Below are 24,765 nucleotides of genomic sequence, written 5' to 3' on the forward strand. Positions count from 1 at the left end.
GGGTGTAAGGCTTACATAGAGAGCTGCCAACAGCTGGGTGTGAGGCTTACATAGAGAGCTGCCAACAGCTGGGTGTGAGGCTTATATAGAGAGCTGCCAACAGCGGGGTGTGAGGCTTACAGAGAGAGCTGCCAACAGCTGGGTGTGAGACTTACATAGAGAGCTGCCAACAGCTGGGTGTGAGACTTACATAGAGAGCTGCCAACAGCTGGGTGTGAGACTTATATAGAGAGCTGCCAACAGCTGGGTGTGAGGCTTATATAGAGAGCTGCCAACAGCGGGGTGTGAGGCTTACATAGAGAGCTGCCAACAGCTGGGTGTGAGACTTACATAGAGAGCTGCCAACAGCTGGATGTGACTCTTACATAGAGAGCTGCCAACAGCTGGGTGTGAGGCTTACATAGAGAGCTGCCAACAGCTGGGTGTGAGGCTTATATAGAGAGCTGCCAACAGCGGGGTGTGAGGCTTACATAGAGAGCTGCCAACAGCTGGGTGTGAGGCTTACATAGAGAGCTGCCAACAGCTGGGTGTGAGGCTTACATAGAGAGCTGCCAACAGCGGGGTGTGAGGCTTACATAGAGAGCTGCCAACAGCTGGGTGTGAGACTTATATAGAGAGCTGCCAACAGCTGGGTGTGAGGCTTACATAGAGAGCTGCCAACAGCTGGGTGTGAGGCTTACATAGAGAGCTGCCAACAGCTGGGTGTGAGGCTTACATAGAGAGCTGCCAACAGCGGGGTGTGAGGCTTACATAGAGAGCTGCCAACAGCTGGGTGTGAGACTTATATAGAGAGCTGCCAACAGCTGGGTGTGAGGCTTACATAGAGAGCTGCCAACAGCTGGGTGTGAGGCTTACATAGAGAGCTGCCAACAGCTGGGTATGAGGCTTATATAGAGAGCTGCCAACAGCTGGGTGTGAGGCTTACATAGAGAGCTGCCAACAGCTGGGTATGAGGCTTACATAGAGAGCTGCCAACAGCTGGATGTGACTCTTACATAGAGAGCTGCCAACAGCGGGGTGTGAGGCTTACATAGAGAGCTGCCAACAGCTGGGTGTGAGGCTTATATAGAGAGCTGCCAACAGCTGGGTATGAGGCTTACATAGAGAGCTGCCAACAGCTGGGTGTGAGGCTTACATAGAGAGCTGCCAACTGCTGGGTGTGAGGCTTACATAGAGAGCTGCCAACAGCTGGGTGTGAGGCTTGTATAGAGTGCTGCCAACAGCTGGGTATGAGGCTTATATAGAGAGCTGCCAACAGCGGGGTGTGAGGCTTACATAGAGAGCTGCCAACAGCTGGGTGTGAGGCTTATATAGAGAGCTGCCAACAGCTGGGTGTGAGGCTTACATAGAGAGCTGCCAACAGCTGGGTGTGAGGCTTATATAGAGAGCTGCCAACAGCGGGGTGTGAGGCTTACATAGAAAGCTGCCAACAGCTGGATGTGACTCTTACATAGAGAGCTGCCAACAGCTGGGTGTGATGCTTACATAGAGAGCTGCCAACAGCTGGATGTGATGCTTACATAGAGAGCTGCCAACAGCTGGGTGTGATGCTTACATAGAGAGCTGCCAACAGCTGGGTGTGAGGCTTACATAGAGAGCTGCCAACAGCTGGGTGTGAGGCTTACATAGAGAGCTGCCAACAGCTGGGTGTGAGGCTTACATAGAGAGCTGCCAACAGCTGGGTGTGAGGCTTACATAGAGAGCTGCCAACAGCTGGGTGTGAGGCTTACATAGAGAGCTGCCAACAGCTGGGTGTGAGACTTACATAGAGAGCTGCCAACAGCTGGGTGTGAGGCTTACATAGAGAGCTGCCAACAGCTGGGTGTGATGCTTATATAGAGAGCTGCCAACAGCTGGGTGTGAGGCTTACATAGAGAGCTGCCAACAGCTGGGTATGAGGTTTACATAAAGAGCTGCCAACAGCTGGGTATGAGGCTTACATAGAGAGCTGCCAACAGCTGGGTGTGAGACTTACATAGAGAGCTGCCAACAGCTGGGTGTGAGGCTTACATAGAAAGCTGCCAACACCTGGGTGTGAGGCTTACATAGAAAGCTGCCAACAGCTGGGTTTGAGGCTTACATAGAGAGCTGCCAACAGCTGTGTGGTGGTAATTGTCACAGGATAAAGTATGCTGCCAATATCATGGGCAGAGCAGTTTAGGGCCGTAACTAGGACTGTGAGAGAGGGTCAACCGCCCATGGCGAAAATCTGAAGGGGAAGCAAGGACATGAATATTGTGTGGTACGGGCTAGGGGACATCATGCTATTCTCACCTCATGGGCCGACTCTTCTTTCAAGGGAAAGGGAGCCCTGTAGGGTGGGGCAAATAATGATTTTAGCTGTGTGAACGTTTGCGATTGATCAACTGGCACAAATGTCCTGATCTATAACCAATGGCTCCCTATGAGTCTGGCTACACGTGTAACTTTAGAGTGTTCAGCAGTCCCCCACTGGTTACAGATCATAAGATTTGTTTCACTTGATAAGTCACAATCATAAGAACAGAAAATCTTTAGTGTAGCCTGAGGCGTATCTTACAATGTGAGACAGATGAACCTCTCACCTTCACAGCTTTGTGTCAGTAAGAAGAAGGGCGTCTGATATCAAACATTATAATAAATATACAATGCTAAGAAAGAATAAACTAACCCCCCCCCTCCTCTGCTCAGAACTAAATGTATTATGTTTATAACCCATTCCTCATCCAGGCTGCAGTGCAGACAGTGTGTGGTGGTCGGGAACGGTCACCTAATGAGAAACAGCTCTCTGGGGGAAATAATCAATGAACATGATGTGGTAATCAGGTGAGGGGCTATCAGGACATTAATGTTGGTCTTCGCACAACTGATTTCCAAGACCATAAACTTTCAACCCACTGTAACGTCTTTTTGATACAGTATTTCAGTGCTATATTTCCTGCCGGATCCCTTGATTAATTTATACAGCTACAGAATATGTCATGACTGTGGATTCTCTCTACTGAGTAATAGATTGGTTTTGTTAATTAACTTATAAACATCTACAAAGGAAAGAAGACAGACGTGACTGGAATCAGAATGGTTTTATAATAGTATTATGCACAATGCCCAGAATTGGGCGAAATCCAACATACCATATTTATCAGTGTTCTACATTGGTCAGAGTACATCTCATAGTTCATGTTCATCACTTAGTAGCTAACGCCATATAAAACTCTGTGTAGTCTGAAGGTTTCCCTTCATTATTCTTTGTAAAAATGTAAACTTTTGTTACAGATTGTCCTCTTTGGTACAGACCAAAGAGGACAATCGGATAAGGTTGTAGACAGATGTAACAGGACAATCTGATAAGGGTACAGACAGAACTAACAGGACAATCTGATTAGGGTACAGACAGAACTAACAGGACAATCTGATTAGGGTACAGACAGAACTAACAGAACAATCTGATAAGGGTACAGACAGAACTAACAGGACAATCTGATAAGGGTACAGACAGAACTAACAGGACAATCTGATAAGGCTGTAGAGAGAACTACAGGACAATCTAATAAGGGTATAGAGAGAATTAACAGAACAATCGGATAAGGGTGTAGACAGATCTACAAGACAATCTGATAAGGGTATGGACAGAACTAACAGGACAATCTGATAAGGGTATAGAGAGAATTAACAGGACAATCGGAAATAGGGGGATACAGAGAATCAAGGAGGAGAGGAGACAGAGAGAATATAATAACTAAAAGTTGCTGTGTTACTATATTCTGATGGAGACATCATAGGATGATTAATGCTCCCGTACATACATATGAGTAAGATGTTGGGAATAAGACAATGTTGTGCTTGTTTTACCCAGAATCTGCTCGTTTTAACCTAAAGTTGGATAACAATCCGGATACACTGCTTGTTCTGGTGCCATTCAAGACTCAGGACATCCTATGGATAAAAACAACTGTAAAGAACGAGAAGCAGGTGAGTTACGTTCCAGGTTCTTAGTTTACCTGCAGTTCGGTTTATTACATCCCTCATATCTCCAATCACCAATCATATTATCTGGACTAAAAGCGGCCACAGCGCTGAGGTTGTACTCGCAGGCGGCCGTGAAGCCGTCCGTTGTATGTTGTCCTATGTTCATTGGCGAACATGGCCTCCACGGCCTTAAATACAGTGATCTACTCATAAATAGAAGGACAGGGCTGTCACTCACAGTACTGGTTTTGAATGCTGGATAGATTAAAAAAATCAGCCTAATGCATCCAGTATCGGTCTGGCGGTAATATTAGTAGTAGGCACAGCGGATGGAGGTACCGTGGGGCGCACAGTGGTTAGTATTCCTGCCTCCCAGCACTGGATAAACGGTTAAATTGCGACCAGGGCTCTGTCTGTTTGATGTATATTATGTTTGACAAGCTAAGATAAGCAAACAATTCAAAGTTGCTGGAGGGTACATATCAGCCCAAAAATACGTCATCTGAAGGTGGAAACACCTTTAACATAAAGCATTGGTTCAGGAAGGGGGGATATAATAGTAGACGATGCTTGAAGATGGACAGACACTTTGACATATGTGTCTAGTTTCAGAGAATTGACATTTTCCATAATTATTACTGTAACTGTATATTCATTCTTGTAGGTGAAGAACGGTTTCTGGAAAAAACCTCCTTTAATTTGGGACGTAAAACCTCAGAATATCCGCATCCAGAATCCATACTTTGTGAATTTTGCTGCCACAAGACTGTTGGGTTTTAATCATACAACCAAAAGAAATAATGTGGTAAGTGGACAAACATGTTATTAGGACATGTAGACCGTCCCTCATGGGTGATGCCAACCCACTAACTCATGTTATAGACTCACTATTCAAATTACCCACCAGCACCTCCTCCTCCTTCCTCCCTCACTGCCCATGATTTTACCACCTATTTCAAAGACAAAATCGACACCATTCCACAAGATATTTCCTCATTCCAAATTCCACTCAGTCCACCCTCTCTACCCACCTTCACCTACACTCCCCCAATCCACCCTTAATTCATTCCCTTCAGTAACTGAAGACCAAGTCTCTGCACTCATCTCATCATCTCACCCCACAACCTGTCCACTCAACTCTCTTCCAACTTCCCCGCTCCCTCTCCTCCACTGCATGCCCACCTCTACCTCACCTCTTCAACCTGTCTCTCTCCACTGACACATTTCCATCCTTCTTTAAACATACTCATCTCACCTATTCTAAAGGAACCATCTCTGGACCCAGCCTCTCTCTCCAACTACCGACCTATTTCTCTCCTCCCCGTTGCCTCCAAACTACTTGAGCGATTAGTGTACAAATGCCTGTCTCACTTTCTCTCCTCTCCCTCCATTCTAGACTTTCTGAAATCCTCCGCTCCCATCATTTCACTGAAACTGCTCTTACAAAAGTGATCAATGATCTACTTACTGCAAAATCTAAGGGTCATTCCTCCATACTCATCCTCCTGGACCTCTCTGCTGCCTTTGACACTGTTGCTCCCCCTCTTCTTCTACACACCCTTCACTCCCATTGGCCTTCATGACACAGTTCTTCCTGGTTTACTTCTTACCTATCAAACCCCTCCACTCCCACTATCTGTTGGGGTCCCACAAGTTCTGTTCTTGGCTTTTTATTTTTTTCATTGTACACCTCTTCTCTTGGGGCACTGATTCCCTCATTCGCCCTCCAATGGCGGATCCAGGGGGGGGCGATGAGGGGGATCGCCCCCCCATAGCAGGGGCTTGCTGCCGGCGGCTGCACACTATGAGCAGCTCCGTTCGGCAGTGACAGGCAGGGACAGTGTGTTTTAAACACAATCAGAGCATCCGGGCAGAACACTGTCCCTACCTGTCACTGCTGAACGGAACTGCACATAGTGTGCAGCCGCCGGCAGCCTCAGATGTCAAAAAAGGGGGAGGGGCCTAAATCCCCCCCCTTCCTAAATCGCCCAGGGTAGATGTATTCTCTAGATCCGCCCCTGGTCCCAACGCTACCTAAAGCTCAACATGTCCACAACAGGGCTTATTATCTTCCCTCCTGCCAGGGTCACCACCTCCCCTTAGATCTCCCTCACTGTCAATAACACCACAATTTCCTTAGTCCCCCAAGCCCGCTGCCTCGGTGTCACACTTGACTCCGCCCTCTACTTTATTCCTCACATCCAGACTCTTTCCCAATCCTGTCGACTCCATCTTAACAACATTGCCAGAATACGTCCTTTTCTTACTCACCATGCTACCAAAGCTCTTATCCATTCTCTCATCAGCTCCCGTTTTGACTACTGCAACCTCCTGCTATCTGGGACTCCTGACACCCATATATCCACACTTCAATCCATCCTAAATGCTGCTGCAAGACTGATCTTCCTCTATCATCGCTCCACATCTGCTGCACCACTCTGCAAATCCCTACACTGGCTCCCTGTGTCCTCCAGAATCAAATTCAAATTACTCACCCTGACCTACAAAGCCCTCAGCAACACTACCCCTGCATACATCTCAGATCTCGTACCAAAATACTCTCCCTCTCGCCCTCTTAGATCTACCTCTGACCTGCACCTTGTCTAGTCTCTGGTAACCACCTCACTCCCGCCTACAAGACTTCTCCCGTGCTGCTCCCCACTTATGGAATTCCCAGTCTTCAAATATTTAGGCACTCTTTGAAAACCCATCTTTTTTAGAGGTGATCCTATCTTCGATAACATTACTCACACTAATACACCCTCACAACTATCCCAATCTCCACTCTGAGCCACACTCGGTCCTCTTGTTTCAGCTTTGCCCTCTCCCACTTAGAATGTAAGGTCTCTAATGAGCAGGGTCCTCCGTACCCTTTGTTTTCATGTCTGAATTTATTATGTCCAAATTATAAGTCCCTGTTTTATATATGTCCCTGTTTTCCCTACTGTACTGTGCTGCGGAGCACTGTGGCACCTTGAAAATCTATGATAATAATAATAGTTTTTATTTTAATGTGCTCTGTCCTGTTCTTAAGCCAGACAGATGTTGGAGCTTATTCTAGTGTTCTACGGATCATTGATATGTCTTTCTTTTGCTTCCATGGTCATGAGACGGTGCCGGAACACTTAGATATCGCTGATTCTCATAGGGATCAATATTGTTTTATACGTAGAATCCACGAGTTAAACAGGCAACACAAGTTTTCATTCTAAATTTATATATTTTTTAACTAGTCAATTAATTTGTATTTCTTGTTTTGTTTGTTTAGCGGCTCTTTAAGTCAATTTATTTGGTTAGTGTAACATTTTATAGTAACATCACACTGAAGACTCTCTGGCCCTTCTCAGGACCCTACAATGTTATTTCTTATTTTACAGATACATAAATCTACGATAATGTGGGGTTCAGACTACAAGGTTTAGTAAAGAGCGAGGACAGGTTAAAAAACAATTTTAGTTCCAAGTTCTTTTCCTATGAATGGTCAGTAAAAGATAGGGATAGACGTAATTCTGTTTAGGTAACCGCAGATGCCGCGTGGGGCCTTCCTTGGGTCTTAATATGCGGCATTGTGGGTAGGTGTGCAGGGCAAGAGGAGCACCTTTGCAGGGAGCTGTCGAGTGAAAAGTGGACAAGTTGGGCGGAGCGGAGGCGTGGGGATGGAGCAGGCTCCTCGTTTTCTGGAGCAGAGCAGAAACGAGATGTAATTTTGCATATTGAGAGTATTGCACTGAAGAAACAGATCCCCAAATGGAGAAAAGATCACAGACAATGGTAGAATACCTCTATACTGTACACTGTATATTACAAGACAATAAAGTTTAGATATTGAATGTTACAGACATAGGAGCATCCTTGGGATTTTTCAGTTCTAGAAAACGTCAGCACTTGACACAATATCTTGTTTTGTCCATTGTTTGTCAGTATAATGTCTACTTATGTGTCTCTTACACTGATTTCAGGCACCCACCACTGGCTTGATCGCAATCTCATTTGCTCTTCACTTCTGTGACCAGGTTAACATTGCAGGGTTTGGGTATCCAGCATGGAGCAATAACACACACCCCATCCACTACTACAGCAGCGAGACCATAAGGACCATGTCTGTAAGTTCAAATCTACTCTGAGTTTTGAATGGGGAATCCTACTTGACAAGCATTACAATGGTATTGGTACGGCCAGGATACTAGTTCTCTTATCCTTATCCCAGGACCTCAATAACACACCCAATTTTTTTTTCCACAAACACTGCCTGAGATGGAGACTGAGTACATTTTATTGCTCGACTTCTACAATATTTATGCAATATTAATTGCAGCAGTTATTTTTTAAGCTGTTTTGCTACTTCTGACCATCAGAGGCCGCCACTTGCTGTGGAACATTGGCTGTAGCCAAAAAGGCCCCTGTGGGCTGTCTGTCCATTGTCAGCCACGGGTCGTTAGAGGCATTAATCGACTATTGTGGCTTGTTCCTTCTTGTGCTGAGCAAACGGTCACAGACAGATTGACTGAACTCTTTGTACAACTGTAGTCCTCTCTCTACTGTGTGATATCTGATAGCATACCCCCAATGGTCCCAAATTTGGATTCATAGACCACGAAATAGACACATGGAAGTGGGTGGAGTTTTAAAAAATTGCCCATTTGTGGGCACACAAATGTAGCCATTTAATACTATACAATGACGCTATTTAATACTATAAAATCACATTATTTAATATTATACAATATAGCCATTTAATACTATACAATGACGCTATTTAATACTATACAATATAGCCATTTAATACTACACAATGAAGCTATTTAATACTACACAATGTGCCCATTTAATACTACACAATGACGCTATTTAATACTACACAATGTGCCCATTTAATACTACACAATGACGCTATTTAATACTACACAATGTGCCCATTTAATACTATACAATGTAACCATTTAATACTATACAGTGACGCTATTTAATACTACACAATGTGCCCATTTAATACTATACAATGTAACCATTTAATGCTATACAGTGACGCTATTTAATACTACACAATGTAGCCAACTAAACTGGAACCTGTTCATCTTCCTGGAACGTACCTGAGATATTGACGTTTCTATATAATTTGAGTACTGCCCATTACAGCTGAATTAAGGAACTGGTTTGAAGCCAATCTGAGCATCTATTTGTCTGACACCATGTGTACCGTACAGATGAATGATCTCTATATTCCGTGTCACCATGCTGTGTACCTCACAGATCTCAACATGTATGAGCCTCTAAGACTGCACATGTTGGTTTATATCTGTGTCCAGTCTCTGGCATGTATCAATATAAACATGTATAACTAGATTGCATGTTGTTTTATAGCCCTTGGCTCAGTCACTTGAGCTCTGAGAGCCAGGGATCCCCATTACAAGACATGGTACGTAATATTAGATGATATGTGATGTGTAACGTCGGCTTGTTCTGCCTCTTTCTCAGGAAGCTGAACACAATATTTCCAAGGAGCACTTGGCCATCAGAACTCTGCTGCACCACACAGTCATTCACAACCTCACCCTGTTCTGAGCACTCAGCTGGAAGATGAGAAATCGTCATAGACCTCCTGAACGCTGGACCCGGAGACCTCCTGAACGCTGGACCCGGAGACCTCTTGAACGCTGGACCCGGAGACCTCCTGAACGCTGGACCCGGAGACCTCCTGAACGCTGGACCCGGAGACCTCCTGAACGCTGGACCCGGAGACCTCCTGAACGCTAGACCCGGAGACCTCCTGAACGCTGGACCCGGCTTCTACTGGAACCAGCAACGTCATCATTAAAACTAAACCTGACCTCAGCGCATAAAGTGTTTTCCTCCTACTAACAAGTCAATGCTTGAAGTCACAGCAGTCTCCTTAGTAAGATGTTCAGAGGGATGATTTCTCCTTTGCTTGGGAAAAGAGTAGTGTGAGTAATGCAGACGTTATAGGAAGATGAACAAATAACATAAGAGGAGGTTGATCAGAAGGGTTCAGACGTCGTACTGTACTGTTTTCCATAGATACAGAATAACAAGTACTGAGGATTACATCATACATGTAGAACAAGAATAACTGTACGAGGTCCAAGTCTACATATATAGAATATGAACTGATACTGAGAGTTATATCCAATGCTGAATACCTCTGTCTCTCGTAATTAGCAGACATGACCCTATATACAGTGAGTCAGGGCTTTGGGGGGATGGGGCAGACCGGCTATGAGGCCCTTCCCTGTAGGGAGCTGAGCGGCTTCATAGCATAAACCATCTCACTCCCCTTTCTCTGCCATCATGTGACCACCGAGGAGACTGACAACTGACTGGCTCAACTCACGATTTAGTTGCTGATTGGAGATAGAGAGGATCCGTTCTAAATAGATCAGAGTGTTATAATTATCTGTCCGTAGCGCTGCTTATAACAGGACGGTGGTGTTTAGGAGCTGTGGACCACAGATGTTGTACAGGGAGATGCACTCATGGTCTGTAGAAGAGGTTCCAGGTATACAGAGCTAGGAGTGTGAGAGATAATAACAAGAGTAGTGGAACGAGCGATATTAAGGTTGGAGATACTGGTGCAACAAAAAAAAGAAAAACTGTGGCATAATGCGGATTAAGGAAAAAGTGGAGTTAAGTGATTGGGAGAGGTGTTTGCAGTGTGGATTAACTAAAAATGAGCTATGTAATCACACTTTTGTAGAGTGCAATTGTGATTTTTAATTAATCCCACTGCAAACACCAAGCAATCTGGAGATTGTTACTTCTCAATCACAACTGTCCTTGATTTCTATACATTATACCATTATTGCTCTGTATATATATGCATATATTTAAACTATTTATTTTGAAAGGTTTATATAAATAACAGGTGAAAAACAACAAAGCCAACGCAACAAATATGACCATACATTTCGTAGTCTTCATTGATACATTGTAACCAGTTACATGTAATAAGACAATAGATGGTTGTGACACAATTGAGACATTTAAATAACTGGGGGATGGGGTAGGAACATGCTAAATCATTGAGGGTGTCCATTTGGTGCATCCAAAAAGGGTGGATCTGTAGTGGGGAGGGGATGGTAATGGTAGGGACAGGAGTGAAAGGAAGGGATTTTGGCCATGGTAATTGGTGCTTACAATGCAAAGGGGGAGAGTGTGCTGAAAACACACAGTGATCAGCAGGGGGCATGTGGCCCCTAGAAGGGTGCGGTGAGCAAGGGACCGTCTTGCCAAAGCACGTATAAAGTGGAAGAGTAACCTCCGCCCATCCCAAGTCCCCGCCAGAGCCATTGTAGATATATAGTAAGCGGCGTCCTAAAGATTATGTGAACAACATGAGACAAACTAGAAATATTCCAAGAGCATCTCAGAATTTTATGTCTCTAACATTGGTAAATATGTTCTCGGTATTGTTAATTCAACTTGGTAGCAGTAAATTAATAAATAAATACAACTGTTTCGTGTGTATCTTTATCCGCGTTGTCAATGCAGAGTTTGTAGACGCGGAGATGGTAGATCACTATAACAAGTACAGCTCTGTAAACAGGTTACTTATAAAAGGAGAATAATCAAATCTTGTAGGTAATAAGAATATAAAATATAATAATACAGTTATAGCATGAGGGTGGGGGGGGGGAGGGGGGGGGGACAGACACACTATCATTTTCCGTACACTTAAATCTGTGCTCTTCATCTGTCATAACCATCGGCTGATCACAACTCTGTAAACTCTATGGAGATCCTGATCCTGACTGCGTACACCCTGCAGGATTGGAAGGAGATTTATAGTTCTGCTGAACAACCAAATGAAACGACGATCGGTACTTTGGAGCGACTATCGTTCATCGCTTAAATATACACAGTAATGCGATATTGGCCCAAACAGTCGTTTATCGCTCAATTGACCCAATAGGATAAAAAACCTGCAGTGTGTAGCCAGCCTTAGACAGTTTGTCACGTTGAAGGAAATCAAGGTCCAGATTTAGTGGACGGTAGACAAGCAGATATCACAGCCATGGACCACGTGGTTAGCTGGGATTTGCCTGTGCTGTAATGGGAGTGGTCGATATGTCCGCCGTACAAGGTAGTCCCGGTTTAAGGAGAAGAGCACGGCCTTCAGTAGGTGTCTTATTTATCTGCAGTCTTCTTTGATGCCAGATAAAGATATGTGAGGGGAAACCCCATCTGTAGTTAATCCTGTTGTTCCTAAAAACAGAGAAGTGAAGGGTTTTAAGTTTCACCTTTTTGCCAGTGTGAAATAAATATAATTAAATATATAAGTATAGATTACAATGATAGTAACAGCCAGATTCTATAAAATGGTATAAAACAATGTTTAACAACATAAAACAGTAGTTATTGTCTTGCTCCTCTTTGTACAATGATCGCTAGGTTTGCTCTCTGATTTACTGCCCTACTGAGGAACTTGTTTTGCTTTATTTAACTCATATTGTACTTGCGCTCTTTCTGTAATTAGGGCATCATAAATTTGCCTTGTTTGTAGATAATTTGCTTTATTCGATGCAGTGGTCGTGTTGGCTGTATTGTTAGTAGTCTGCGGCGAGAGTGAAACTCAGTTCTTAAAGTTTAGTGTTGAGTCCCTCATCTTTATTGTGTACATAAGCTATAATATTTCCTGCTTAGAGGTCTCTTGTTCAATCATCCTGGTGCAATTTAGTAGACGGCAACATAAAACCTATAGGTAAATAACACGAGTTGGCAGAATACTACCAAGTGATTGAGATTGTAGAGTCTTTGGGTATGTCTAATTTTATTGCTAGGATTAGTCCTACATGAGCAGAGATTATAATATCTTTGATAAAGGTGTTGGGAGACTGGAATAAAGTCTATGCAGAAGTGTGTTTCATACGGGTGGGAGTAAAAGGTGCATTCCCTCTGTAAGGGGTAGTCAGGAATGTTATTGGGATGACCTGATGACCTGTCTATGGACGGATTGCTGACTGCATGGAATTCCCCCCACCCCCCTCCCGATAATTAAGGTTTGTCTGTAATGGAAGACTGGTTAGGGTAGTTAGGAGCATACCAGTTTGTCAAGGTGTATTTTGTCCTGACAATGGTCACATCTGCTATGACATATCTGCCTTCAGGATATTTCAGCCAATAGTACCCACGAGCGATTTACTGAAGTCAGTTGCAGTCCCAATATTTTTGCTGACGTCTGTAGCAGAAAAAATCTCAATTACCCTCGTTGGGGTCAGGTCTTATAGGGTGAGCGGAGCGTTCTGTTGATGGGATAATTCTATAGTACAAGATATTATTTCCAATGTCCTTGGTGTGGTTCTTGGAAATGGTTTGTCAATCTGTCAGATAATACATTATCCAACCTCCTGTTTTGAACATGGTTAGCTGAAAAGATTATATAAGTTCATCATCCGTCTCAGCGAGTGGCGTGAAGTATTCTTGTTGTAGGGTAGATTTGTTGCATCAGATGAGCAAACTTGGAGAAGGACGTACAACATAACTTAAACTTTCCAACTGCAGCCATTGACGTCCAGTCCATCTGTTATGGGTTAATATGTCATTTGTGCCCGGGGGCAACCTCCCCCAAATGACAATTATATAGAAGCAGAGAGATAAGTTTTAGACATGTTCAAAAATCCTGTTCATTGTTCAGTTTTTGCCATTCTTACAACCCTCGGATATGGGAGTGAGAATTTTACCTTATTTTCAAATAGTTATCTGCAGATTGGGTTGAATCGCCCGTGCTGATTGGCACAATGGGTTTGCTGAATTAGCTGGGCTTTTGCCATGTCCATGGATTGTTTAGAGTATTTTTCTGCCTTGCAGCGGTCCCAAGGCTGCGACAATCCCGTCAAATCTCTTCTTTGCCATTGGAAGATTTACGTTTCTCTCTGTACAGGTAACAGAAGAGCAACGGTCAGACTGTCTAGACTGGTAGCTCAGAGTGTCTTCCATTTTGGAACTTTATCATTTAATAAAGTTCCCAACAGAACAATTGAATGAGATTGGTAGCTCTATTTTACATATTGCTGATTAAGAGTGATCAGATAATCTGGATTTTCCAGGTTTTAGGTATTGTATATGGTTATTAAGCCTTGATCCCTAGTGCTAGGGCATTATGGCGTTTGTAATGGTTTCATGAACACGGTTCCCAATCTGATTAGTATTTTCTGCCAGTAGGAAGTATGTTTAATAAGAGTCTTATGTTTATGTTGCAGTTCTGTGGATGTCCACATGAGGGCAGCAGAGTTCTATTGCTGGATGAGCAACTGAGCGATTTGATTTTGTTGAATAAATTGCACAATGGGTATGATTTTACAGACCCTTTAAGCCCAGCAGTGATGCAATAGTAGATCATACTTAGCTAGTAGATTATATCAGATTAAATTTATATTGGCTAACGGAGCAAAAATATATTTTTCTGTCGCCACTTTTTGACACAATTTACCATTATTTTGTGTTGCGTCCTGAACACAAGGACCTTGAATCTTTGTTTGAGTTCCCAGTTCTAATGTTAGAATGAAAAAATAAATAAAAGCTTTTTGAAAAAACAAATTCTTTTATATTTAAAAATAAGGCAGATAACATATAATAGTTATATTAAATAAATAAATATTATTATATGGGTACTGGGCAATAGCCACATTCATTTAAAATAGTTTCAGGCTGAAACAAATAATTTATTGCCGCCGTAGTAAGTGTTTTGTGTCAGATTCACTCAGATGACGCTGGTCTGTATCACGGCAGTATTAGAGGAGATGACAGGGAAGCGTTCGCCAGCGCACTTACCGCCAAATTACACTTATCTCCGTGACCAGCGTTATGTTTATAAGTAGAACCCAAAATAGGGAAATGACAGCATTGATCCAAATGATAAAGATTTATCTGATTAATTATTGTTAAACATATTAAAATATTAAAAAGATGATATCTGGTGCATTTCACGTGCATCAGCCGCAAAGTCTTTCCTAAGTCACTGTGATACATTTGTATGTACAGAACGAATGCTCAACCATAAAAGCAGAAGTTTTAGGGGACAGTCTGTGACGCGCTCTCAGTAATTAATATTGGTGGGCTACAAGTACCCCAATGTGACACAGTTACCAAGCTGATCATTGGGGGTGTGGGCAGCATTTTTGCATTTAAATTTAAACCATCATTGCAGACTTCCATATGGGATATGGCGATTGTTCGTAAATACTAGAACACACGCTCAGCCAGGACTGCGCCGTGTAATTACTGCTGTTTCGTTGTGTCTGTAAACGGGTGATGTTATATGCCATGTGCGTGTTTGTCACTGCTGCGAGGGAGAGCCAGACTGAGTTATTATAGCGCAGTGGATCTGGCATATGTTGCCACCATTTAACAGCCCATCAAGAGACTTCTCGCCGAGCTTGGAAATCGCAAACGTCTATTATTAAACCCACATTACTGTGACTGACAGCGCGTTAAAATTCATGGTAACCATTAGCCGCTCGCAGAGAGTTATAAACATACATCTGATTTTTTTACTGCACCCAAACACAGGCACACATTAAGGTGACGGCGGAGGCTCGCAGCCTCGCTGACATTTCTCAGATCAGAGCATGAGATGCATATCACACGCTTCGCCGTTTGGCTATTATCTATGTTTGTTATCTGTCTCCGTATGAAATAATACAGCCTCCTCCTCCTCCAGCCGGCTCTCTGATTAGACATAAGATGCCCGTTCAAAGTAGGATCCTTGTTTGGAAGAGTTTCATGGTGATTATCCTGCACGGTGCCGCTCTCCAGAGATTTCCTCGTGTATTTTTAGAGGCTGCTGTTACTTCCCGGGAATGTTTTTCTGTTTCATACCGAATGTAATGAGGTCACGTCTGGCATAAGAAATCCTTTAAATCGCTCTTTCGTCTTAAGAGCCGCCAGAAGTGATGGTGTTGGAATGTTGTGTGTGTAGGTTAAACGTGGGTGCACTGACATACATTAATATAAATAATGTTATATTGTATTATCCTGTACAGTTTAATCATTCTGCCTCTCTTAGGGACCCAAGTGTAGATGTAGAAGACTTTCAGGAAGTAAGGCAACAAATCAATCTTTTATCAGCCAGTGCGAGCCTCTGTGTTAAGGGATGGGGGGGGGGGGGGCAGTTTTAAAATAAAATTTTAATGGTTCCTGATAAATCTACTCCAATCTATAAGAGGCGCTGTCGAGCTGCGGCGTAATCTTCTGTCCGTTGGCATCACGCTCCTCACTGTTGGGCCGATGCAGCTAGTTTTTCTGCCAACCCGCAATGATTTGTGGTCCAAGACGGCGGCATTTGCAGAGGAGGAAAAGTTTGCACAGACCAATGGGCGTGGTGCCAGGGGTGCCCAGTCTTTACCATCAATTCAAAAACTATAATTGCAATGGGATACAGGGATGGAGAGGGCACTTTTAGGGACGTTCCTAGATTGCGGAGGGGTGCACAAGTCATTTCACTCCGCAAAAACACTTATTGTTGGTATCATCTGGGAACCAGTGGAGATCACGTCTCGTCCTTATAATGGGACCCAATTCGCACCTATCAGTTGCCCTTTTTCACATTTGTAGTCTCACTTCAGTCAATGTAATAAAACCTTCAAACCAACAATGATGATATGTAATAAACACAAACCAGATATTCCATCACTGTTCTGATTAATTGCCGCTTGACGTACAATATAACATTCTGCACATACAGACATAGGGGCACATTTATCATGTATCGGACAAAACGAGAAATACTTATCAATCCTTATCGCATGGATAAGGATTGATGTATTTCTCAAATTTATTAAAAATGGATCACAGAACAGCAGTTCCGAAAAACTGCTGTTTCTGTGATAAAATAAACCATACTCACCACTGGCTCTTCCGTCGCGCTGTCTCCCGATCTCCTCCTCTTCGGTGTACTTTCTTTTCTTCATGCTACTGCGCATGTGCCGTCCAGAGAACTTGAGGCTGTGACTGGGAGGGATCACAAGATCACTCCCTGCGCATGCGCTGTCCAGCTCTGCTCTCCGGAGCAGAGCTGGACATACCGCAGAACACAAGTTTTACCAGCATGTCCTATGATGTACGCCAGCTTCAGCTGGTACATTAACACAACAAGTTCCCGAAAAAAATATTTTTTCGGGACTTGTTAGATTGCGGCCAGGAGCAGTCACCATTCTGTTGAATGGTGACTGCTCGCAAAAACGATCAGGAGTGCAAAGCAGCAGATATCCATGATATCTGCTGCGATGCACCGTTAATAAATTTGCGGAGAGCACATCATGGCCTAATTTACACGGTAAGTGCACGATAGTGCAATACCGTTATTTCTTAAATATACCCCATAGTCTCTATATACACACACAGTCACACACACACAGTCACAGTGCTAGTCAGCTCTCTTGTGTAAACTTGCTAAGTCGGTGACATATTTATAGACAACGCAACAACGCTGCACCCACAGCTTACAATGGAAACTATTCATAGCTTTGGGTTATGTATAAATGGCCTCATCCAGCAGAGAAGGAAAGTTCTTTTCTTTGAGTTGTAGAAGTATTTGCTGCAGCTCTAACTTGCGCTGGTTGTTATAAGGTTATCCGGGTTACACCTGATACATTTGCCTCTTATCCCATTAATTATCTTATTGCAGCTTCCTGCGTAGAATTAAGGAGCCGACTGGGCGGTGATTGCACACATGGCATCATTCTGACCTCTGACCTCTCCTTCTTTTAACGATTCATTCAAATGAACCTAAATGGTGGTAGGGGGGGTTTCAGTCCTGCAGATTAGCATTTTATTTGCTGTAAGGTCTTCCAGATTCATAACATATTTCCTGGCACGCTGAAGAGATCATCATCATCATCACCATTTATTTATATAGCGCCACTGATTCCGCAGCGCTGTACAGAGGACTCACTCACATCAGTCCCTGCCCCATTGGAGCTTACAGTCTAAATTCCCCAACATACACACACAGCGAGAGAGACTAAGGTCAGTTTAATAGCAGCCAATTAACCTATGTTTTGGCGTGTGGGAGGAAACCGGAGCACCAGGAGGAAACCCACGCAAACACAGGGAGAACATACAAACTCCACACAGATAAGGCCATGGTCGGGAATCCCAAATGAAAGCTGAGTTCAGTACCAAGTTCTGTCATGTTTTACCCATAGTTGCCAACTCAGAGGGGGCGAGACTGGAGGGCGGGAGGGGGCGGGACGAGGCCAATCACGTCATTTCGGCCCCGCGAAAAAATAATTTGCGTCACAGGGGGCGGGGCCAAAAATGACGCGATTGGCCTCGTCCTGACCCCTCCCGCCCTCCAAAATGGCGTGATTCACCAAGAATCGCGTCAAATGACGCCGATTCTCGGTGAAATCTGGGATGCGGGAGTAATGCTATCTCCCCCGGGAGACTGACCCGAATTTCGGGAGTCTCCCGGACTTTCCGGGAGAGTTGGCAAGTATGGTTTTACCCCCAGTTATATTTCACACCTTGATGTAAAACATTAAGATCCAGAAATAGATCGTTACTGCGCAGCGTCAATCTCACCGGCTCACAATGCTCTTGGCAAATGAAGAAGCAGTGAGCGTCTATTATAGGCATATAACTGATGGGGCTCAAGTCCTCCGCCACCCTATGACTGCACAAATATTGGGGGTACTTGAGCAACCCCAGAGCTGGCTCCTATGACTCTATATATATCTGACTGTGAGGGGGAAGCATATTTAATAAGGGCAGCAGCGGTACCAGTATATGCGGATGCACCAAAACTAGTCCTAAGATGGCGATAGCGAAAGGAGGATTGCGGCAGGAAAACAGCCCTGGTCATTGGAGATAGGGCAATTCTCACCTTAGTAGATAGAACCCCTTGTTACTGCAGAGCCCCCCCCTCTCCCCGAACTCTTGAAAGAGCAGGGACCCTCCCAGATCCAGGCGGAGGTGGGACTTATGCAATTCACATCATCAGACTCCGCCCCCCCATTTGATGACATGATTTACATAGGAGGAGGCGGGGCTACACAGATGTGATTGCATGACCACGCCCTTTGCCACCTGACCTTTCTTCTTGGATCTCCTGGACGGGTGGAAAGAAAAGTCGCCAGCGACGCAGTAAATCAGACGTCGCTGAGACCGGCAGATTATGTGATCTTGGAAATACTGGGTCAGATTCCTGTTCAGACGCAACCTGCATGCAAGATGCGTTTTAATCCAAGAGCGCAGAACTTGAGCGTAATTCCAACCGTCTGCAAATCCAAGCGGATCTCAAGATATGTTTTGATTTGAATCTGAATATAAGTGCGCTCGGCTCCAACGCTACCGGCCGTATGTAGACACAACTCCGTGTCTGTGTGTAAGTCTCTGTGTAATATACGGTCATCACAACGCATGGAAAAAATGTACATAATAAAATAATTGAGCATCTTAATTGTATAATTATTAATCCATATTTTTATGAAAAAAATGTATTTTCTATTTACATTTAGTACATTTAACGCTTACTGTACATAAAATGTGTTTATATAGTTTACCTACCTTACATACACATGGTCTGTAGCATACACGCGTGTAGCGTGTCAGTCGGCACGTACACCCGTGTGCAAGTTCCTGAGCGCGTGCAGAGCTATTCGGGCACAAGATACGGCACAAGCTGACTTACGGCCAAACATGGATCAGGCCCTTTGTGTCTCAGATTAATGTCGCCTCTACTCCTGGTTCTGACCCAGTATGTGCCCTATCACCGAGACCCTCATAGTCTCATGAGTCTGTTAGACAGACGAGGGGGTCGTTATCAATCTGACCACATTGGAATAGATATTTCCCATAATAACTAATTTAACTCATCTTGAATCCACTGTAGCTTAACGATACACAATGTCCCCAAATATGATACTCTCTAAATCCCTGACTCATTAATTTGCTGGGAAACAGACTTAATGAAGCTGGAGCATCTATTTGCTTTAATATCTCATTGCTTTTATGATTGTATATTAATATATCTTGTTTTTATGGGAAATATTGATACAGTTCAAAAATAGCAGAGAATACATAATTAAATGACTTCAACGCCGTACACCCTATGTTAAAGGGATACAGCCACCATTTTTAGATACACTTAAGACCTGATTCATTAAGGACAGTAAAGCAAAATGGAGTTTTTATCCCTCTATTATCACTGTTAAGGTTAGGGTTAGGTAAGGTCCGCAGAGGAAAATCAAAGGTGGCCCCAGGATACAATGGCACGAGAAACGACACACAGCGCCATTCACATCCTGGCCCCATAAAACACTGCTTACCACACAGCCTAAACCTTAGCACAAAGGTCCCCCAGGGGGGCTAACACCCCTATATTGCTGTAACACCACACTCCAGCTGGAGGGTTTATGGGTGAGGGGTGTATTGTGTAGGTGTGTGAGAGGGGTAAAGAACATAATGTAGGAAACAGGGGACCCGAGGGGCATATTGGAGGGAAGGGAGTTAGGGAAGCGGGGGCAGGAGGTAGGTGGGATGAGCTGGGGAAGGTGTATAGCAGGTCTGGCCAATCTGTGGCTCTGCAGGTGTTGTGAAACTACAAGTCCCAGCATGCCCCTCTACGTGAAGGGGGTAGGTATAGAGGGGGTGACGGCTCAGATACTGAACAGTAATAAGGGGGTGAAGAATGGGGTGAGCTAGAGGCAAATAAAAAAAAAACAAAACAGTTCTCTGCGCTAAATTAAGGGATGAGAAGGGGGAATGTGAGATAAATAACTACAGTCAGCCAGGTACCTGCAGTAGTCAATCTGTATTTAAGAAAATCTGATATTAGACATCATGGCCATTGTGACAATACCTAGCGGGTATTTATGTCAGGGTCCCTCCGGGTGACTATTATCTGCTGTGACCTGATATACACTATGTGACTAAGCCAGGGTTTCCCAAACCCAGTCCTCAGGGACCCCTAGCAGTGCAGGTTTTCCTCATCTCCTTACTGGAGCACAGGTGTATTCATTACTGACTGACACATTGTAACAGATCCACAGGTGGTCCTAATTATGTCACATGTGATCCGGAAAACCTGCACTGTTGGGGAGCCCTGAGGACTGGGTTTGGGAAACCCTGATTATTTATACTGGTACTAGGTAACAAGGGGTCCTGGGTAGGCTGAACCTTTATGAACAATGTCCAGTGACTACCTTTCTCCACACTCATATTACAGAAATATATTTATATTACCCCCTATCAATACGGGCATTAATCTTCCTACCTCTGGAGGTGACTGAAAGACCAGTAAATGTATCAGGATTTGTATATCTGATCTCCAAGAACTCTGCCAGGCCATGTTTTATGGATTACCTTAATCTCACACAGGTGAGCTCATCTACATGTCCGGGTACTTTAATTGTCTCACCCACCAGACGTTACTTGAGGAGAGGGGTGAAATGGCAGCTGACTGACAGCAAACTGTAAGTTACTAACATATTATATAGATAGAACAATATGTCTCCTGAGACTGGATCAGTCTGTAATCTTGGTTTAGTTCTGTTTCTGAGCTGTCAGCAGCCTGTGGCCTTTTAGTTGTTGTGGAACTACAAGTCTCACTATACCCTCATGCTGAGAATTCCAGGTGTACAATCACTAAAGTGCCACAAGTTGCTTAAATATACCATAGGATAAAATGAAGATGAACTACAAGTCTCAGAATGTCCTCCATATTAAAGAGCTTATTAGAGCTGAAAGGCCCCAGGTGTTTAATAAATGATATAAAGCGTTGTTTTTCCATATGATGATAACCCTTCCTGGGCTCGGTGTAGACTACATGAACCCTGAGAGTCCCGATATTACTGTAAATCTTCTGTTCCTGATGGAGATCACTGTATTCACTCTGCATTATGTTTTCTTGCATTACCGTCTATGGCCACGTGGTGGCGCCAACAGCCCGTTGTTCCATGTTGGGCCCATTAGCATTTGTTCCATGTAAAGAAATACATCTTAATCGCTCCTGGTTTTACTTAAGCATCTCTTACCGCAGCCTCCAATGATTCTGCTTCAAGTCACATTATTCATCCCAACGTTAAATAATGATCAGTGCCATAGAGGCTTGCTCCACAGAGGGCCGGGTCCTCCTTGTACCAGAGGTCAGACAAGTGTAATGCTTCTTCTCACTATGTACAGTAAGTGGGAGCTCTTAGCCATGTAACACCTTATTGTAACATGAGACATTAACCCTGTGCTGGCACATGTGCATTACTGAGCTCAGTAACATACCAGCAATCTGTACTACATGGCTGCACTAACCTACTGTGGAAATCAGCCCTTAGGGGGCAGAGTTACTAGTGCCTCAGTGATGTCATTGGTTCCTAGCAAATTAATCGGCTTCATTTTCATGTTTGCTCCGCCCACAATATGGCTGCATATGGTGAATGTAGGTGTCCCATTCACTGTAAGGACATTGAACCAGTCCTCCCCATCTACAATCACATCTGTGCACTGTATGAGACAAGGGGTCTAATTACTAAGCTGCGATCAGCCATAAAAACAGGGAAAACAGCATTTATTAAATGGGCGTCGCAAAATTTATGAAGGGTTCAATACTGGAGAAATCATAGATTTGTCATAATCCATTTAATGTTTCTTAATGCAGACCCCGTACATTAATATTGGGGTTGCAAAGTTCTCTGATTTATACAAAGAGCTTCACATTAAGGGGTAAATTTACTAAACTGCGGGTTTGAAAAAGTGAGATGTTGCCTATAGCAACCAATGAGATTCTAGTTATTTATTTAGTACATGCTACAAAATGACATCTAGAATCTGATTGGTTGCTATAGGCAACATCCTCACTTTTTCAAAGTCGCAGTTTAGTAAACTCCTAAGTGTTTCAGTGGACCCTGAACCATTAGTGGCTTGGTCTCCACAGGTTTTGTCATTAGAATTATTTATATATATATATATATATATATATATATATATATATATATATATATATATATATATATATATATATATATATATATATTATTATTATTTTTCTTTTCTTTTTTTCTCATCTTTACCCACTACTTAAACTTTGCTTAAAAAATGTGCAGAAAATTATCTAAATAATGTTAGTGCAAAAATAAAATGTAATTGTATAAATTCAGCTCTACAGGTGAAACGTAAACCAGTTTCTACTTATTACATGTTTGATTGGGCAGGAGATGGATTCCTGTCATGTATTGTAGATGCAACTTGTGATTGGTTTCCTACATTGTAATATGTTTGTCATCTAAATGTAATTTTATAGATGTGCTACATTGTATCTGGTATCTTACAATTACACAGTATGATTTCCTCGGACAGTCTGGCTGTAACCATGGACCGGTATAATTGACCTCAGTGCACATATCCCTATGATATTTCCCAGAATAGACCTTTTAATGCACCAGGAATGAGTTTCATTAAGGCTGCAGTCAGCTCATTATCATGTAATTTAACACAATATTACTAATCAGTTAACCTCCTTGTTAGAGATGTAACCTTTCACAAATGTGAGGAAGGGTCAGCCCTCACCCCGGCTAATCCTAGAATTTTCGAGTAGAAATAGAACATTAGGTTTCAGGGAACAAACTCCAATATTCAGGTCCACAATTAGTAATGACGGTGAGATCACAACGATTGGCTGTTGTCTAATCCTAGTCTACACCTGTGGTCAGGGAGAGCTGTGATTGGCTGCTGACTTCCTGTACATGTGTCCATTATGTGTTTCCTTTGTCATCACTGTGATTGTTACAATGTCAGCTTTTATTTATAAGGATGTGTTGTAGGCAATAGCTCAAGAGATCTTACGTGATGTTTATTTATTTCTATTGAACGATATAGAAGTTGGGAAGTTGTACAAAGTATCGGTTATAATATTAAGGCAATAGAGTAAGCTCTTAGTTCTCATCTTTCTGTACATGTTATAAAGCCTTGTACCTGTTACTATTTACAGGACTGCAGAGGATATTGATGCTTTACATAGGCAAACCAAGGGGGAAGGGGGGGGGGTTGGGGGGACGGACGGACTTGAAAATCATGCGTTGTATGTTATAAGTTGCTTTATTATATACTTCAAATATTAACATGTTACATACATGTTACACTGTAGTCATAAAGGGGTATATTCACTAAACTGCGGGTTTGAAAAAGTGGAGATGTTGCCTATAGCAACCAATCAGATTCTAGATGTCATTTTGTAGAATGTACTAAATAAATGGTAACTAGAATCTGATTGGTTGCTATAGGCAACATCTCCACTTTTTCAAACCTGCAGTTTAGTAAATATACCCCAAAATGTTATTGATTTCAGTTCAAATGAACAAAAATGTTTAAGTGTGTGGGAGACATGCAATCCAACCCAATGAAACTGATACAATCCGATTGTATAGAATTTACATTATGAGTTGGATAATTTTTATGTTAATTCAGATGCATTGTATGTGCTATATTGTACAATGTGTCTCCGCAATGCTGCTAATATAAACACAGATAGATCTGTGCTTGGGATCATTTTAATTGTTTTTCTTTAAAATGCAGCTAATTTCTGACTGGATCTGATACAAAAATAATTTTACCACGTGTGGGAGAATTGCAGCTTAATCTAATCTGTAATAAAAAACACATGTGAATTGCTTGTAAAATATTAAATCACTTCTGAAGTTGTTTGTATAGCTAGTAAATATGTATTATTTGTATTATATTTCATTCATATAGTGCACTATATTCCTCCTCAGTGTTATAGAATGTACAGTGAAGTGCCTCCCTCCCTCCTCGGTGCTATAGAATGTACAGTGAGGTGCCTCCCTCCTTGGTGCTATAGAATGTACAGTGAGG

At 43.0% G+C, this 24,765-nt stretch overlaps 1 protein-coding gene across 1 annotated transcript; it reads left to right on the forward strand.

Moving 5' to 3' along the window:
• Nucleotides 1-2,810: 2,810 nt before the first annotated feature.
• LOC142107931 (CMP-N-acetylneuraminate-beta-galactosamide-alpha-2,3-sialyltransferase 4-like) lies at nucleotides 2,811-9,557 on the forward strand. The gene is made up of 4 exons (XM_075191597.1): nucleotides 2,811-3,951; nucleotides 4,613-4,753; nucleotides 7,908-8,051; nucleotides 9,424-9,557. Exons 1-4 carry the CDS (start codon nucleotides 3,814-3,816, stop codon nucleotides 9,508-9,510), a joined length of 510 nt encoding a protein of 169 aa, XP_075047698.1. The 5' UTR covers nucleotides 2,811-3,813; the 3' UTR covers nucleotides 9,511-9,557.
• Nucleotides 9,558-24,765: the final 15,208 nt, after the last annotated feature.

This window comes from Mixophyes fleayi, chromosome 11 (genome assembly GCF_038048845.1).
Source record: "Mixophyes fleayi isolate aMixFle1 chromosome 11, aMixFle1.hap1, whole genome shotgun sequence".
Classification (NCBI taxonomy): domain Eukaryota; kingdom Metazoa; phylum Chordata; class Amphibia; order Anura; family Limnodynastidae; genus Mixophyes; species Mixophyes fleayi.